Below are 15,827 nucleotides of genomic sequence, written 5' to 3' on the forward strand. Positions count from 1 at the left end.
TGTGCACAGTCAGTACTCGAGGCGGCCTCAGCGGTGCCGAGTACAGTGGAAGAATCGCTTCCTTGGTCCTGCTGGACCAAGTATTCCGGGTACAACGGGACGTCGTTTCTCTTTCCTGGTTTCACGGTGGTTTCTCCGCTGCACCCACAGCGGAGCTGCCCGAGCCCGCTGTCCGCCAGCGCCCCGGCTGCGCCGGGAGCAGCGCGCAGCCGCCTGGGCCGCAGCCGCGTGGCGATGGCGGCTGAGCAGGAAGCGGGCGGGCGGCGCCATGTCGGGCCCCGCGGCGGAGGTGAGGGCGCCGGTCCGGCTGCCGGGGCACGGGGCGTGCGGCAGCAGCGCTGGGTGTTCGCGGGTGGCAGCAGGAGTGCGGCTTCCCCGCCTCAGTAGTGTCCGGGGAGCTGCCGCCCTTGCCTTGGCGCTGGCGGTGAGGTCGGGGGAAAGTGGCAGGAGGCACGAACCGCCCAGCTGCTCCGCAGCCATGGTTTGCCCTCAGCGCGGCGCAAGTCCTGGCTGCCCTCGGGACGGTGGGGAACGGGGAACTACGGGAACAACGCCCTGAGAAGAGGGGGTTTGGTAGGTAGGGCTGTGCTTGCTTTTCCTCCTGCCCCGGCTGTGCGGGGCGGCATTTCGCCCTGAGCAGGACAGCAGTGGGTCAGAATTAAGCTAGACGGGTCCGGGGATGTGGAGCGGGTGTGACGAGCCAGGGGAGGTTTAGATTGGACATCAGAAAGAATTTCTGCACCAGGGTGATCAGATGCTGGAATGGACTGCCCAGGGAGGTGGTGGAGTCACGGTTCCTGCAGGTGTTTGTGGGCGTGTGCCATGCTCTGGTTGACAGGTGATGTTCAGTCATAGGCTGGACTCGATGATCTGAGATCTTTTCCAACCTAATTAATTCTAAGATTTTGTGAAGTTTTAATGAAGAATTTGGAGAAAACCCCACAGAGTTAGCGTGCCCCTGGCATTCTGGATCACAGTTTGAGCGTGTGCGGGCCCACCCGTTTCCTGGGAAGCGGACACGGCCGATCTGCAGGCTGAGCTCCCCCAGGTTTCGTGGCCTGCTGACCGGGATGGAGGTTCCAGTGGGGATGCTCAGCTGCTGGTGGCATGAGCCTGACCCCAAACCTCGGCCAGACAAGCTGTCACCTGTGGCTGGCTTTGACGCCAAGAGAATGTGAGCTGCTTCCAAATGCACGTGGCTGGGCTGCTGCTCCCAGCTGCCATAACTTCCCTTCCCTATGATTTATATGGAAAGTGGCTGTAATTCCACTCACAGAAGAGGCTGACTTTGGAAGCTGCAGGATGGATCTCTGTAATGGTGCTATTATGGGAATTCTTTATGTATTTTTATATTGGTATTCATGCAGCATTGATGTCTTGAAATAAAACATATGCTGGCATAAATATAGAAAGGAGTTAGAGTTCATGCTTTTAAATGTAGTATTATTTTAATAGTTAAATATATAAAAATCCATTTAATTTCAAATGTATTTCAACTTTGCTTGAACCAGTACATCGTGGGTCTTTGATCAAGACTCTAAAGTATTAAGAAATTATGTATTTTTACTTTTAAGTGTTTATATTTTAGCATAAAGAATGTCAGCAGACACTAATAATATTTTACAAATACCATTTGTTTAAATCATACTCTTTATCCGTTTAGGATGGATGGCCTTTTCAGGAGCATGTGTACTCTCCTGCATACAAAGGATTTATTTTTAAAGGAAAAACGTTTTATAATTTTTGGGTGGAAAACCTGTAAAACAACAACAGAGTGATACCTAATCTAAGTATGGCCCTGGCAATGGAATGACAAATAGAAATAGTGTAGTGCCAAGACTTAACTAAAAAAATGAATGTTAAAGCAATGAAAACACAGTGTTCATCTGACAAATGATGAAAAGCTTGCAGAAGTTCATAAAACATCTTTATATTACTTACATGTTCCATTTTTATATGAATTTGTCAGCACAATTTTCCATAAGAAGTCATTGCAAACTAAACATTTACCTTTGCTTGTAGTGTGCTAGAATTTAATTCCTTGCTAGCTGTATATGATTAAGAATAATCTTTAAAGCTATTTTGTCAAGGGAATGTGTTCAAGAGAAAGCACTGCTTATTTCTCTCCAAAATTATTAATATTTTTGTTCTGAAGTATTAAGTTAACAAATGTACTTTGGATGGATATGTCTTAAGTAAATTTTTACTTACTGATTTAGGCTTCTGTCTTCAAGGTAGTCTGTTTTGTTGGCCAAATGCCATTCTGTGCCAATGCAGAGCTCAGTGAACACAAGGAAGTGTGATCCACCTTGGGAAAGCTTTGTTTAGATTGAGGTTGTCCAGGTTTCAAATAGGTACATCTGCAAGAGGATATAAACAATATTGATGGAGACTAAAAAACAGATTTAAGGAAGTTTGAGATCTCTCACTTAAAAGCCAGTGTTAAACCTGCAGCTCACAACATGTTCTTCTTTTCTGTAGGTTTAAAAAGTGCTAATTCTCCTTGGGTAAATGAACAAGAAATTTAAGACGAAATTACAAAGTAGTGGAGGAAAGCTGTAAAGCCAAGAATGAACATGAAAGGTAACTTCTTTATAGGGAAACAGGGAAAGAATTTTCAGTGTTTTGTAGTTATAATAGAATATGTAAAAGTCTGAATTTTTTTCAAGTGCTGGCTGCTGGAGACATGTTGTGTATAATACTGTAACCTTTCCTTTTAAAAAAAGGTATAAACTCCCACTTGTCTACAGTGGAAAGATGGCAAGACTAGAGGTTTACAACTTCAGAAGAAGTGCAGAACAGTTCCCACTTTTTTACTTCTAAGAGCATCATAGTGTATAAGCCAATCTCAGTGTACTAGGAATTTTGAATTATGATATCCCAGTCTTTGGGGGACAATGTTGCAAATGCTTCTTGTGCACAGATACTGAGTGGAGGGAGCAGAGCAGCTGAGTGTTACAATCCCAGCGGTGTTGAAAGAGCACCAAAACATAAAATGAACTGAAACTGTTACCTGTATAAGGCAATACAGTTAAAGTATGTTGAAGAAACTGGCTTCTACTTGGAGATATCACAGCCTTCCTGAAATATTTTGGCTGGTTTGCTGTCTGAAGTGATTGGAAATACGAATATGAACATTTGCATCCATCCAGATGAGCAGTTAGGAGACTAAACTATATTGCATAAAAGTAGTTATTTAATAAATGATTATACAAATCCACTTAGATCATATTTCTATTTCCAGGTATGTTTCTTGAGTGAGGGACAATGTTTATAATACCCTCTTGCTGTGAGAAAATACTGAAACATTGCTCATGTAGTCTGTCAGATCTAACAGCAATTCTTTTTTGTTCTAAAATCTGTTACTGTTGAAAAAACAGGAATGTTAGGAAATGAAGCAGTAATTTCACAAAGTGCAAAAAACTCTTTTTCACAGAGTGAAGTTTTGGTTCAGTACTGAGGCAGGTGATGTTAAAGGATTGATATTAGCATTTTCTGCTTGGCTCAGCTTAAGTTTTGCTCTTCATAGAGACATTTTGGGAAAATGCCAGATATATTTCTAACAAGCTTGGATTTTTATGCAGATGATAAGATGTACTCTTTAGCTCTCAGGAGATTCTGTTAATATATAATCACTAAAGTTACTGTATGGTTTGTGGAAAACTGTGTGCAGCTGCACCAAAAGCCTGAATCTCATGATAAACTTTACTGTAGCAGCATTGTCATGTCTGAGTCTTCTGCTGCAGTTCCATTCAGCACACTTCTTTTCCTATGTACTGTCACTTGAAGCCAAAATGGGAGTTCATGTTTAGAAAATGTGCCTTGCATGTCAAAAGCCTGACTTTTGACCTGCTTGAAGCCCCAGCTAGTACCTCATACTGACAAGTAGTGGAAAGTGGCTGAGAGAAAAGGGATTCCTCTGCCAGCTTTGACAAGGCTTTGTCATGAAAATTTGAAAAACCAGAGAGCTCCATGGAATATTTGTGTGACCTTGTGCCCAAACTAGGTAATGGATTTTAGAGCAAAGTTAGTTAATATTGAAAGATAATCTGGTTGTACCATAGAGAAACTCCACAAGTGTTTTTTTATGTGAAATGGTACAAATTTTAAAGCAAGTAGACACCCACTTTATTTATACACAGTTGCCAATAAAACTGTTGATAACAAATCTCTCAGAACTATATACACATTTTATTATTGCCCCCTGAATCATAATGTATTGGAATGTATTGTGAGTCTGTATATCTGTCCAGTTGTGGAAGAGATTAACTAATATCTCCACTTGACACTTGTAACCTGTACCTTGTTAAAAGTAAACTTTGTAATTTTTTTTTAACTCCATAAAATTACTTTACTAACAAAGTCAACAATATCAGTAAAAATAAAGATTTCATATCAGTGGAATAATGCATTACTTGTAGCATTTTCAGTGTTTCAAGTAGTTAACTGCTTCATTCAGTAGAAAAATTCACATGGTTAAGGAAGACAGGATATAGGAAAAGCTAAAATATCTTCCAGTGTGAATCAGTTTAGCTATAAATGAAGTTATTGAAAGGAGCCATTAGCGAGGCAATGTCTTCTGGGACAGACATTCTCTAACATCAGCAGAGCATCCTAGAACTCGAAACAGCAGTAGCTGTTCAATTTGTGAAGTGTTTTCTTATTTTGTTTTTGCCATGGAACAAGTCAGGGTTTAATTTATCTGGTGTAGCTGTAACATATTGAACCTTGTCATGATCTCTGGCTTACATACTGGTGTCAAGCAAAGCCAGTGGCTAAGCAATCTGGTTGGGACAACAGCTTTTCCCAGCTTTTCCTATCTCATTAAATCCATGCATGTTTGATCTTATTAAAAAAATATGCTGACAGCTCAGCATTGGGATTGATCCCTGAGGCTTGAGAATTTCATTATGTGCTCTATTGATTGTTTATCTTTATTTATTTTTTTTAAGAATATAAGAATTCAATTTTAATTAAAAATTGAGGGGTCTAGAAGAAGCAGCTCCAAATAAGGATTAAAAATTGGCCTTGTAAAAGAGGATACTCTGTGCATCTTCACATGAATGAAGATGCCATCTCTGCCATCTCTCCTCTTCTCTTGCTAATTTGTGAGGAAAGATGTGGGAGAATGATTTCACACAAGAAAACACAAGAGAAACACAAGGTCGAGACAGTATAGCTCTAGATTAGTTGAGAGTGCTGTAGTTCAAGCAGTCACTGATGCAGAAGATGCAGAACAAAGCTACTTCTCCATATTAGTACTGTGTACTCCAGTGCTTCTGGATCTGTGAGTGAGAGGGGACTCTTGGTCAGTGAGATGTCAGTGGTCGTGGACAGCTGGAAATTATAGTGTTGTATTGCCTCAGTTCTCATTGTATTCACTTAGCTTTATTCTTGTGGCTATTCTTTGAAGATGAACTTCTGTCTAGTTCTAAATTTTTTTAGGTGTGGGAGGCAGTCCTGTGGAGAGGCAGGAAGAGCTGATTTTTGCTCAGGTGAAATAAAAGCTCCAGTAAATGGTTTCTTGGTGACATTGTTGATATCTGCTGTTCAACTGTAGACAGGATGAAGAAATGTTTTTGGGGTTGGAGGCTGGCTGGGAGAATTCTCTGATTTCTGCTTAGGCTCCTGAATTTAAAGTAGCATTTGGTAATTTTCATTGTTTACATGGGATTTAGGTGCCCAAAGTAAGCTGGTGTTTCCAGGACTATGCTATGCACCATCTCTGCTATAGCACTGACATTTTTAAACACAACATTTGCAGACCATTTATTCCCGTGTCATTGTTTCACCCCAGCCAGCAGCCAAGCCCCACAGAGCCTCTCACTCACTGCCCCAGCAGCAGGTTTGAGGAGAGAATCAGAAAGATAAAAAACAGAAAACTCATGGGTTGAGATAAACGCAGTTTAATAGGAAAAGTAAAAGCTGCACCCATAAGCAAAGCAAAACCAGGAATTCATTCACTACTTCCCATGGGCAGGCAGGTGTTCAGACATCTCCAGGAGAGCCTACCATGTGTCACAGTGACTTAGGAAGACACACTCCATCACTCTAAATGTTCCCCCCTTCCTTCTTCTTCCCCCCACTTTATATACTGAGCATGATGTCAGATGGAATATCCTTTGGTCTGGAATATCCTTTGGTCAGTTGGGATCACCTGTCCTGGCTATGTCTCTCCTCCCAGTCTCCCATGAACCCCAGCTTCCTTGCCAGCATGGCAGTAGGAAAGGCAGAAAAGGCCTTGGCTCTGTGTATGTCTTGCTCAGCAATAATGGAAACATTTCCATATTATCAGCCTGTGTTCAGCACAAATCCAGAACACAGCCCCATACCAGCCACTGTGAAGGAAATTAACTCTACCCCAAAGGAAACCCAGACACATGGTTAGAACTTGATTTCTGATCCTTGTCTGGGCTGTGGTCTGGATTTTTTTTCCAGTTACATAGAATTTCTTGGAGAAAAGCTCACCTGCAGTGGAGGTTGGGATGAGGGAGAAAAGGACAGGTGTTCACCCTTTGAAGACATTCATACACACTTTCTTGGATGCATTCTGAGTTTGTCTTGGTTTTTCAGGGTTAAGACAAAATGGACTATGGCTCTGTGCAAGATAAGGTGTAAAGCAAAGACAAAGCATTTATCCCAAATGCTTTTGGAGAGGGCAGTGTTTTTCCCAGGGACTGAATTTGCACTTAACAGCAAATGTCTTAGCTGGGTTGTTTTGTTGTTGTTGTTTGTTTGTTTGTTGGTTTTCTCTTACTTAGTCATTTTACTGTTTAAAAATGTTCTGATTCAACTTGGCATTATTACAGGATGGCCTGTATATTTTAAACCTGAGGTAGTCTGATGTTTGGGGTTTTTTTAGAAGCAAACTGGCTTACAAGGTTTTTATTGATTGTCATCATTTATTCTTGTACACACAAATGACTCATTATACCATGCAGCCAGAGTGAGAGCTTGTAATGATTTGGCAAGAAAGTGCCTCATCAGCACAGCATTACCCAGTCTCAATGTAAATATGAGCCTTGTAACCTTCAGTGTATGCTTGGAATTCAAACTGATGTTCTCATGTATATTTGGAAAGTCATAGCAGCTAGATAAAGTCCCTGCTGACTGGAAAAAGGGAAACATCACTTCCATTTTTAAAAAGGAGAGAAAGAAAGATCTAGAGAACTCCAGACTGCTGAGGCTCACCTCTGTGCCTAGGAAGAGCCTCCTAGAAGATGTGCTAAGGCACATAAAAGACAGGAGGGTAATTCAAGGTGGCCAGCATGGCTTTACTTATGGTGCCTGACCAATCCAGTGGTGTTCTATGATGGAGTGACAGCAGGGTTGACAAGGGAAGACTGACCAACTGTCATCTATCTACACTTCTATAAGGCCTTTATTATAGTCCCTTATGGCATCCTTATCTCCAGACTGGAGAGAAATGGGCTTGATTGATGGACTCATTCATATTCAGTGGATAAGGAATTTGCTGGATGGATGCAACCAGAGAGTTCTGGTCTGTGGCTCTATGTCCAGGTAGAGGTGAGTGGTGTCCCTCAGGATGCTCATGGCACTGGCACCCCTTAATATCTTCCTCAGTGACATCAGTGCACCCTCAGTGAGTTTGCAGATAACACCACAGCAGGTCAGGATGCCATCCAGGAGGCCCTGGGCAAACTTGAGGAGTTGGGCCCATGAGCACTTCGTGAGGTTCAACAAGTCCAGGTCCAAGGTGCTGCTCCTGAGTCAGGGCGATCCCAGACATGAGCACAGACTGGGAGCAGAAGTCACTGAGAGCAGCCCTGCAGAGAAGGACTTGGGGGTTCCTGTGGGTGGAGAGCTGGACATGAGCCAGCAGCGTGCGCTTGCAGCCAAGAAGGGCCACAGCACCCTGGGCTGCATCCAAAGCAGCCCAGCCAGCAGGTCAAGGGAGGGGATTCTCCCACTCTACTTTGCTCTCATGAGACCCCACCAGGAGTGCCGCATCCAGCTGTGAGGTCCAGCACCAGAAAAACGTAGACCTGTTAGAGCAGGTCCAAAGGAGGACCACAAAGATGGTCAGAGAGCTGAAGCACCTCTCCCATGAAGACAGGCAGAGAGAGCTGGACTTGGTCAGCCTGGAGAAGAGGACACTTTGGGGAGGCGTTACGGTGGCCTTCCAGTACCTTAGGGTGTTTATAAAGAGGGAGAGGGACTTTTTATGTGGGTAGATAGTGCCAGACCAAATGTCAGCGGATTTAGATGGAAAGAGGGCAGCTTTATATTAGATATTAGGAAGAAATTCTTTATGCAGAGAGTGGGGAGCCACTAGAACAGATTGCCCAGAGAAGTTGTGGCTTCCATCCTTGGGAGTATTCATGACCAGGTTGGATGGGTCTCTGAGCAGCCAAGTCTACTAAATGGCATCCCTCTGCATTGCAGGGGGGGGTGGAACTAGGTGTTCTTTAAGGTCCCTTGCAGCCTGAACCATTCTGTGATTCTGTCATGCTAAACTGAAATGCCCTGTGCAGTTGTGGGAGGGTTGAGGATGTTTGTTTTCTATTGCACAAAATTGTGACACTGTCATTTGTTCATTCTTTTTCTTACAGCTCCAGCTTAACAAAGATGCATGATTTGTTTCGTAACTTAAGAAAAAAACTAGTCTTTCTCGATTTCTTGTCTCTTAGAATTAGGAACACAGTTGAACAGTGCTGACTGAGTCAATTCAGTTAATTTTATAAATATTTGCTCAGCAGCATTTGTCAAATTGCATTACATCAGGTAGAAAAGCGGTCAAATTCCCAATTTAAAAAAAATCAAAGTGACCTGTGCAGACAATAACTGGGTAAGGGATATGTTCTTTCCCTCCTATCTGTATCCCAGTATCTATGGACTCTGTACGGTTTGTTTGCCAAAATTAGGTAAATATGTACCTTAAAAATGTGAAGTCTCCTAAAGTTCGTAGCGTAATTATTTTATCTTTTCACAGGCTGGAGTTTCTCATGCACATTTCAAAAGATTCCATGGGTTTGCTATGCCACAGCTCCCTCAAGTGGTAGAATAATTTTCCATTTGAAATTGCAGCTTGATTTCTGTGACACTTGCATTCTCTTCAAAAGGTTTTGGGGCTTCTCCCAACTTACTGTTCTATCTGATTTATAAGAGAAACATCAGAGTTCAAAGAACAGGAGTCTGAGCAGGGAAGAATTAGGCTTGCTATACTTGGGTTCCCAGTGAGCTTTGGCTAGAAAATGCACTGCAGTATCACCATGGCATCAGTAATTTCAAGTTTCTCCCTATAAGAGTATGAAAAACATGTTTTCTGCAGTTGACATAATCATGTTGTGCCTTGATTAGGAAAGCAGAAAAGGTGCTTGGCATTCAGACTTCATATGAAATGCAATGCACATTCCCCAGTATTAATGAGCTTTGCTTTGTCCTTTGAAAGAAACCATGGTAGTAAAATGAACTGTTGGATTACTTTGTATGTTCCTGGTAAGTTTAGGAATCTCTATTTAATTTCTATTTGTGTAATACTATGGTGTCAACCTTGGTGATAAATCTGGTCCTTACTTGATTTATAGGGCAACAAACATACCAACAACTTTTTATTGTTTTCATCACACTTCCTTTTAATTTGGAAACGAAGATGAAATTTATGCTTGAGTAGTTAGTGTAATATTTCAGTACTTAGTGTAATATTTCAGAAGTCTGTGTTGCTTTTCACCTTGAAAGATTTTCAAATTTATTGCAAACTAGGTACACACAACAAAGCCAGGACCATTTCAAGACCATTTTCTCTGCGGAACCCTCTCTGATGTCACAGATTAGTACCTTTATTCAGTGGGGTTTTTTTCTGCTGTCTGTTTCTTATGCTTCTCCCAATTACCAGTGAAATTGGTCTCCATTAAAATATTTAAGTGCTTTTTCTGTTACTTTTGCCTAACTTTGCTTATTACTTTGAAGGGAGTCAATCCATCCTGCCTCTTTGCTGTAATTTGTACATTTTGAGAAAATCATTTCCTTAGAAGTGATTGTTTTGACTTAAATATTAGTAGTCTATTAGATGGTCTATTAATTTCCAAAATTATTTTTAAATAATTGTTTATAATTTTATGTCCATATTGTGATTTCAGTTTGTTTATTTAACTGCTGCCAAAACATATGCAAACTTGAATTTAATGTTGCCTGAGCTTGAAAAAGTCATTGCAGGACTAAGAAAATTTAAAATTTGTTATAACTAATTTATTGCCTTAGTGTAAGAGTCCTAAGGTAGAGCCTTGGCATGCTGGGGAGCTGTGTAGGGTCAGGTTGGTAATGATGAGCAAGGACCACTACCGTGAAGCAGGTGATACCCACAGAGTCTGTGTACAGATCTTGCCTACGGATTTCTTACACACAGATCCTCAACCAGTATTAGAGAGGAAGCTTTCTATGACACATAGCCCTCAGTGGAAGATACCTCACCTTTGCCACAAGATAGAAATATATGCACTGACAAATTATCAGCAGACGTTTGTGTGTGATAATTTCTTTGTGTGTCCATAGTCCTGTATGCTGAATGTTGAGAGTTCATTATTTAATCTTGTGTTTAGATCAGTCTGTTTTATGGTGTGTGAGCATAATACGACATATACGTAGATAGACACAAGATCTGAAGAAAACATGGAGTATGCTGGAAGAAGCAGAACTGATTCTAAGGCATAGGACAGTCATACTGGCTTAACATACAGCTGTCACCAACTCTGCCCTGGATTGCATGGAAAACAGTAAATTGGCAGATAATAATTTTCTGATGTCAGCTTCTTGGTATCCTGGAGACAGGGAACTGTTCTTGCTTTGTGATGGCTCTCCTACATGACAAAGCTCTTCTTTCTGTTCACAGCCTCTGCATTCCTGCAGAAGAGGAGAGGAGTGAAGGCACTGACATTCTTTTTAGTGTGATGATGCAGAGGGCTCAACTTAAGTCTGTGAAAACTGCATCCTGTTTCTCTGAGTTTGAAACTTCTTGAGTAATAAACTGGTTTCTGAAATGGCTATTCTTGAGGTCTTGTAGGACTTCAAAATGTAAGATGAGTATTTAAATACAGCTTAAGGGAATGCTGAGAACATTTACTGTGGAAGATGGGTTGTTCCTATAGAAAAAAGTGAAGTCTTATCCTCTCTGTCCTTTTCTTTTGTGGAGCTCTGAGGTCTTGCCTAAAATTTGAACTTGTTTCTGTCATGTAAAAGACAAGTTAGCTGGTGGTGGTCATAAAAACAACTGTGCAAATGACTCAGCTGTATCTGTTGTCCCTTCTCTACCCCTGTTCTCAGGAGTTTTTATCATGGAAACGACGCTGCAAGTAACCGGCTTATGACTTCTTCCCATAGGGATGTGTGTAGCCAGCCTTGTCTCTGTCAGGCAGAGGAGTTTTTCTGGAGTAGAATCAGGATGGATGCAGTTTCAGACAAAACACTGATTTCATGCATAAACTTAGAAGGCTAACTGCAGAAAAGAACACAACACAACACACTATTTGTTTCTGCACTCTACATTTAATTCTCCTTTTCAGCAAGAAGAAAAACAGTGTTAGGAATATAAATTTTTTTTTGCATGTGAATTTGCAATAACAATGCACTGAACATTTTTTCTGTCAAAGGGCTTAATGAAAATGAATCAGAAGGAAATACTATGAGATTGAAACCATGAAATTCTGCATTCTGAAGACCCCCTTTGATTTTCCTGTATGTATGAGAATATAAGGGAGCATGCTTTAATAATGCTACAGCTGTGAGAAAATATAGAGGGATCTGTCTTTAACCTTTAAGAATTTTCAAAATTTGTAGATGTCAGTGTTTTGAAACACTGCGGGTGTCATTGTTTTCGAGCTGCCCCATCTTGATAATCCATCTGTAATACGATGCCAGAGCTAGCAAGGGGAAGGGCAGCAGTGGGACCTCAGGTAAAAGTCATGACACTGACTTGCTTCTCTGATATCTGTAAGGAGAAACTTCTGAAATAGATGATCTCTTATACAGCAAGTGAAAAGCTGAGGGTCATGTAGGAACCAGAATGGTGTTTTTAAGAAAATGGTGGTGATATATACAAAACAAATAGTGTAAAATAGCATAAAATGAAAAGAAGACCTGGTGTGAATATACAGAAGATGAATTAATATCATAACTGCAGGAAGGGTGATGATCTTTTCTTTTGTTTCCAGGTTTAAAAATGTCTGATCTGAAAGATATTGTACACAGAACCCATTGTATTGAAACACTGCTGTCTGAGAACAATTTGCAAGATATTGAGGATCATCTTAAAGAACTTTCAGATGTTGATATGACTGTAGAATATCTTCAGAGGACAGAAGTTACCAAGGCTGTATATAGAGTACTCAAGAGCTGCCCTTCAGGAGAGCTGAAAAAGAAAGCAAAGCAGTTATTGTCAAGGTGGAAGACTCTTTACAAGAATAACTGTGCTCAGTCAGTGCAAGTTAAAAAGTCAATTTCTGTGTGTGTGAAAAAAGAAATTAAGCATCTCAGTGTAGTTCCTAGAGAGGAGTCACTGTCTGAAGGACCATGTCAGCAGGAGGCATTAGATGGCACTAGTTCCAACACTTTGGTCCCATCACAAACTGTTAAAAATGTGGTACATAACAATGCAGAAGGCAGGATTAATCAGCATTCTTCTTTTGAGGAACAACACACTGTTCATGAAGATTCTAAATCTGTCATCAGCGAAGCAAGTCTGCAGCAGGATCTGATGAGAGCTCTGAGGTGTAAATGTGTGGATCTTCTTTACAAAGCTTTGATTGGTTCTGCCAAAGATGAAGAAGAAACTGTTAAATGGCTAGAGTTAGCTAAAGAAATTGAAGAACATATTTTTGCCCTTCACGCTAAAAATGACAAAAAGTATAAAAATTGCATCAGAAGTAAAATCTCTAACCTTAAGAACCCTAAAAGTTGCCACTTAAAGCATAACCTTTTTTCAGGAACTTTGAGCCCAAAGGCTTTTGCTGAGATGACAGTGATGGAAATGGCCAGTGATGAACTGAAACAGCTCAGGGCTCTGTACACAAAATCATCTGTTCAGGAACATCAGCTTCCACAGGTGATTAATGGCACACAGACAAACAAAATAAAGTGCAGACGCTGTGAAAAATTTGATTGCACTGTCACTATGATTGCCAGAGGAACTCTCTTTCTTCCAGCTTGGGTGCGAAACACAAATCCAGATGAGCAAATGTTGACGTACGTTATTTGTAATGAATGTGGAGAACAGTGGTATCACAGCAGATGGATTTGTTTGTAATGCTGTCCCTCTGTAAAAAGGGGCTTGGAAATGTGAATGACAACTTACCTCTTTTGAAACTCTGTAATTTAAAATCCTGTGCTGATACTATGTGGGTGCTGCCACTAAAAACTGCAAAATCAGTTTGAAAAAACTGCTAATGTGTTTGTAAAGATGGCTTGAATGAATTACGTGTTTTTAAGTAATGTAAATATGTAAAGAAATAAAAGGATAAAGGGAAAAAATGGTTACACTGTATCTGAGTGGAATATTGGCTAGTAAATCCGTTAAAATTATTCCAAGTGCTGAGTTTTTTCCTGAAGGGTCTGGATACTTGGAAATTTTTTTTTTAACTTCAGGAGGAGTTCTTTCACGGAATGTAAGTTTCATTTACAGTAAACAAACTGTTTCCAAAACTGCAGTTCACGTACTTATGTGCATTGCAGAATGTTCAGCATGGATTCACTCCTTAATTAAATCACTTTTTGCGAGCGTTAGATTATTACGTTGGTTTGAGAGGTGACTTCTAACAGGGAAAAAAGAAATTAAAAGTAGACTGTTAAAGGGGGTAAAAAACAGCTAGCAGATGAAAGCAAGAATGAGATTCTGCTTTAGAATTAGTTATGAGAAGGAAAACAGGACTTGTGACAGTCTGTCAGTATCCAGGTTGGATTTACAATGTAAGATGGTGTGTCCTGCTACTGCAAAGAAATTAATGCAAGATCAGACAATGGATTATTTCAGAAAATGATGTAATAAATGAGTTAATAACTTTCTTGAGTGGATATCCTCTCTGGAACTGGGACATCTGTCCTGAACTGAGAAAATTAATGTTTCTATATAGTGCACATTACCCACAAACAGTGAATAGAAGGAAATCCAATTGCAGAAGTTTTTATGCATACTTTTGTTCCAGAGTAAACAGGATTCTCACTCATCATTCACTAGAAGTATTTATTTAAAAAAAAAAAATCTTCTCACTAAAGTAAGTTACCTGTATCTTTTACAAATGCACAACAGGCATTTAGCACTTCAAGGTTAAAATATATCAGCAGAGCAGAGGAACCTGCTGAGTATTTGCTGGAGGAATTGAGGACAGTTCTGCACCCATCTGACTGTGATATAGCTGAGGCTGTGACATAGCTGCATGACCTCTCAGAGAAAGGAGTTGGGGGCATGAGATGAGAAAATAGGTATTGATGAACTAAATGCCAACCAGGACTGAAAGATGAACCCTTATCTGTATATGGGGAAATTTATGTGTAACCTGATATTACAAAGAGACATTTAAAGTATTCTACTGAAAAAAAAAAGTCTATTCTGTGAAGGGTTAACAGTTACCTTTCAGCAGCATTAGTTAGATTTTTAGCATATAAAAACCTGTGGTTTTGGGGAATTGCAGTGATGTAAAATACACGTTAAAGCTTTAGGCCAGACCCCCAGTGTTCAGCTGTGTAACCAAGGAGTTACTATCTGGCCTTCCTTCCCAACCCTTACTTGTGTGCTGGAATTGATGCTTATGAGTAGTCCTGCTTAAGTGACAGTACTTTTGTGTAAAGTATTATTGTTAGCTTTCAGTGAAACTACAGGAAAGCAAACACTCCTGTGTTAGTGGATCACAGCAAGAACAGAACCTTTCATTTTGAAGGTCATGGTCTTGTTGAGGAGAGCTTTATGCCAGCATTGTGCTGTGTCAGAACACCATGTAGCAGAAGACTTTATTTTAGCTCTGAACAACTTATAAATAATTTCTGCCTGCAGTTGGTTTTGAAGCCATTCCAGTAATGTACAGCTCATCCAAGTTTTATCTTGGAAAAGGAAAATATTACAAGGCATGGAGGGTGTTTCTGACAGAATATATTTCAAGGGTAAAATTTGTATCTGTAACACTGACTACATTTGTGACATAATGTGTAACATCATTTTCTTTTGAACTGCCCGTCACTAAATGTGTAACTGTGCAGGTTTAAAATATTCGTCTGGCTAAGATTATATGCTATATTGTACACTTTGTCTCAAGATGTCTTTAAAAAGCAAACATGCAACTACATAGTGTGTACAAGAGCAGGAGGGTGTAGATCACTGGAGTACAGGAAGTAGAATCCAGAAACAAAAGAAAAGCTTTGAAAAATTAGATTCTTTTATATTGCTGATGTATTTTTTTTTTTCAGTTCATTCCGGGTGAGAAAAAATCTCTGAACTTTTTTAAGCAGAGACCATTAATTTGGGTATGATGTTTAGCATGTCTGTGCTGCTACTCCTACAAGGAGTGTGTTGGTAGATGTGATCCCCACAAACAGAGGACAAATACATGCTTAACAAGGCTAAAGTCTGTATTTGTCTCCATGGGGTTTTCCAGAAATGCTGTAAATTCAACTCCTTGAATCCTGTGATTTAACAGCAGCAAAAAGGTCTTAAACATAAATTGCTCTCAAAGATCAAGCAGCCTGTAGCTGCAGAACTTGTGATACATATTTCAAGAAGATGAGAACTGAATTAACAATGAATTTCACACAATTTTCAATGTAAAAAACAAAGACACTATTCTCTATCTGAAATGCTCTATTAATTGTAGTCAGTGTCGCTCCCT

General features: G+C 40.3%; 1 protein-coding gene across 6 annotated transcripts; it reads left to right on the plus strand.

The window, feature by feature from the left end:
* On the plus strand, positions 1–14,012 carry TCEANC (transcription elongation factor A N-terminal and central domain containing). Of its 6 annotated transcripts, none has more exons than XM_041416509.1 (3): positions 1–289; positions 2,482–2,583; positions 12,168–14,012. In XM_041416509.1, exons 2-3 carry the CDS (start codon positions 2,571–2,573, stop codon positions 13,256–13,258), a joined length of 1,104 nt encoding a protein of 367 aa, XP_041272443.1. In that variant the 5' UTR covers positions 1–289; positions 2,482–2,570; the 3' UTR covers positions 13,259–14,012. The 6 variants fall into 6 exon arrangements, with proteins under 6 accessions (XP_041272443.1, XP_041272440.1, XP_041272446.1 ...); XM_041416510.1 differs by lacking the exons at positions 1–289; positions 2,482–2,583 and adding exons at positions 7,003–7,527; positions 11,607–11,691; XM_041416506.1 differs by lacking the exon at positions 2,482–2,583.
* Positions 14,013–15,827: the final 1,815 nt, after the last annotated feature.

Source organism: Onychostruthus taczanowskii, unplaced genomic scaffold, assembly GCF_017590055.1.
Source record: "Onychostruthus taczanowskii isolate IOZ18803 unplaced genomic scaffold, ASM1759005v1 scaffold52, whole genome shotgun sequence".
In the NCBI taxonomy this organism is placed as follows: domain Eukaryota; kingdom Metazoa; phylum Chordata; class Aves; order Passeriformes; family Passeridae; genus Onychostruthus; species Onychostruthus taczanowskii.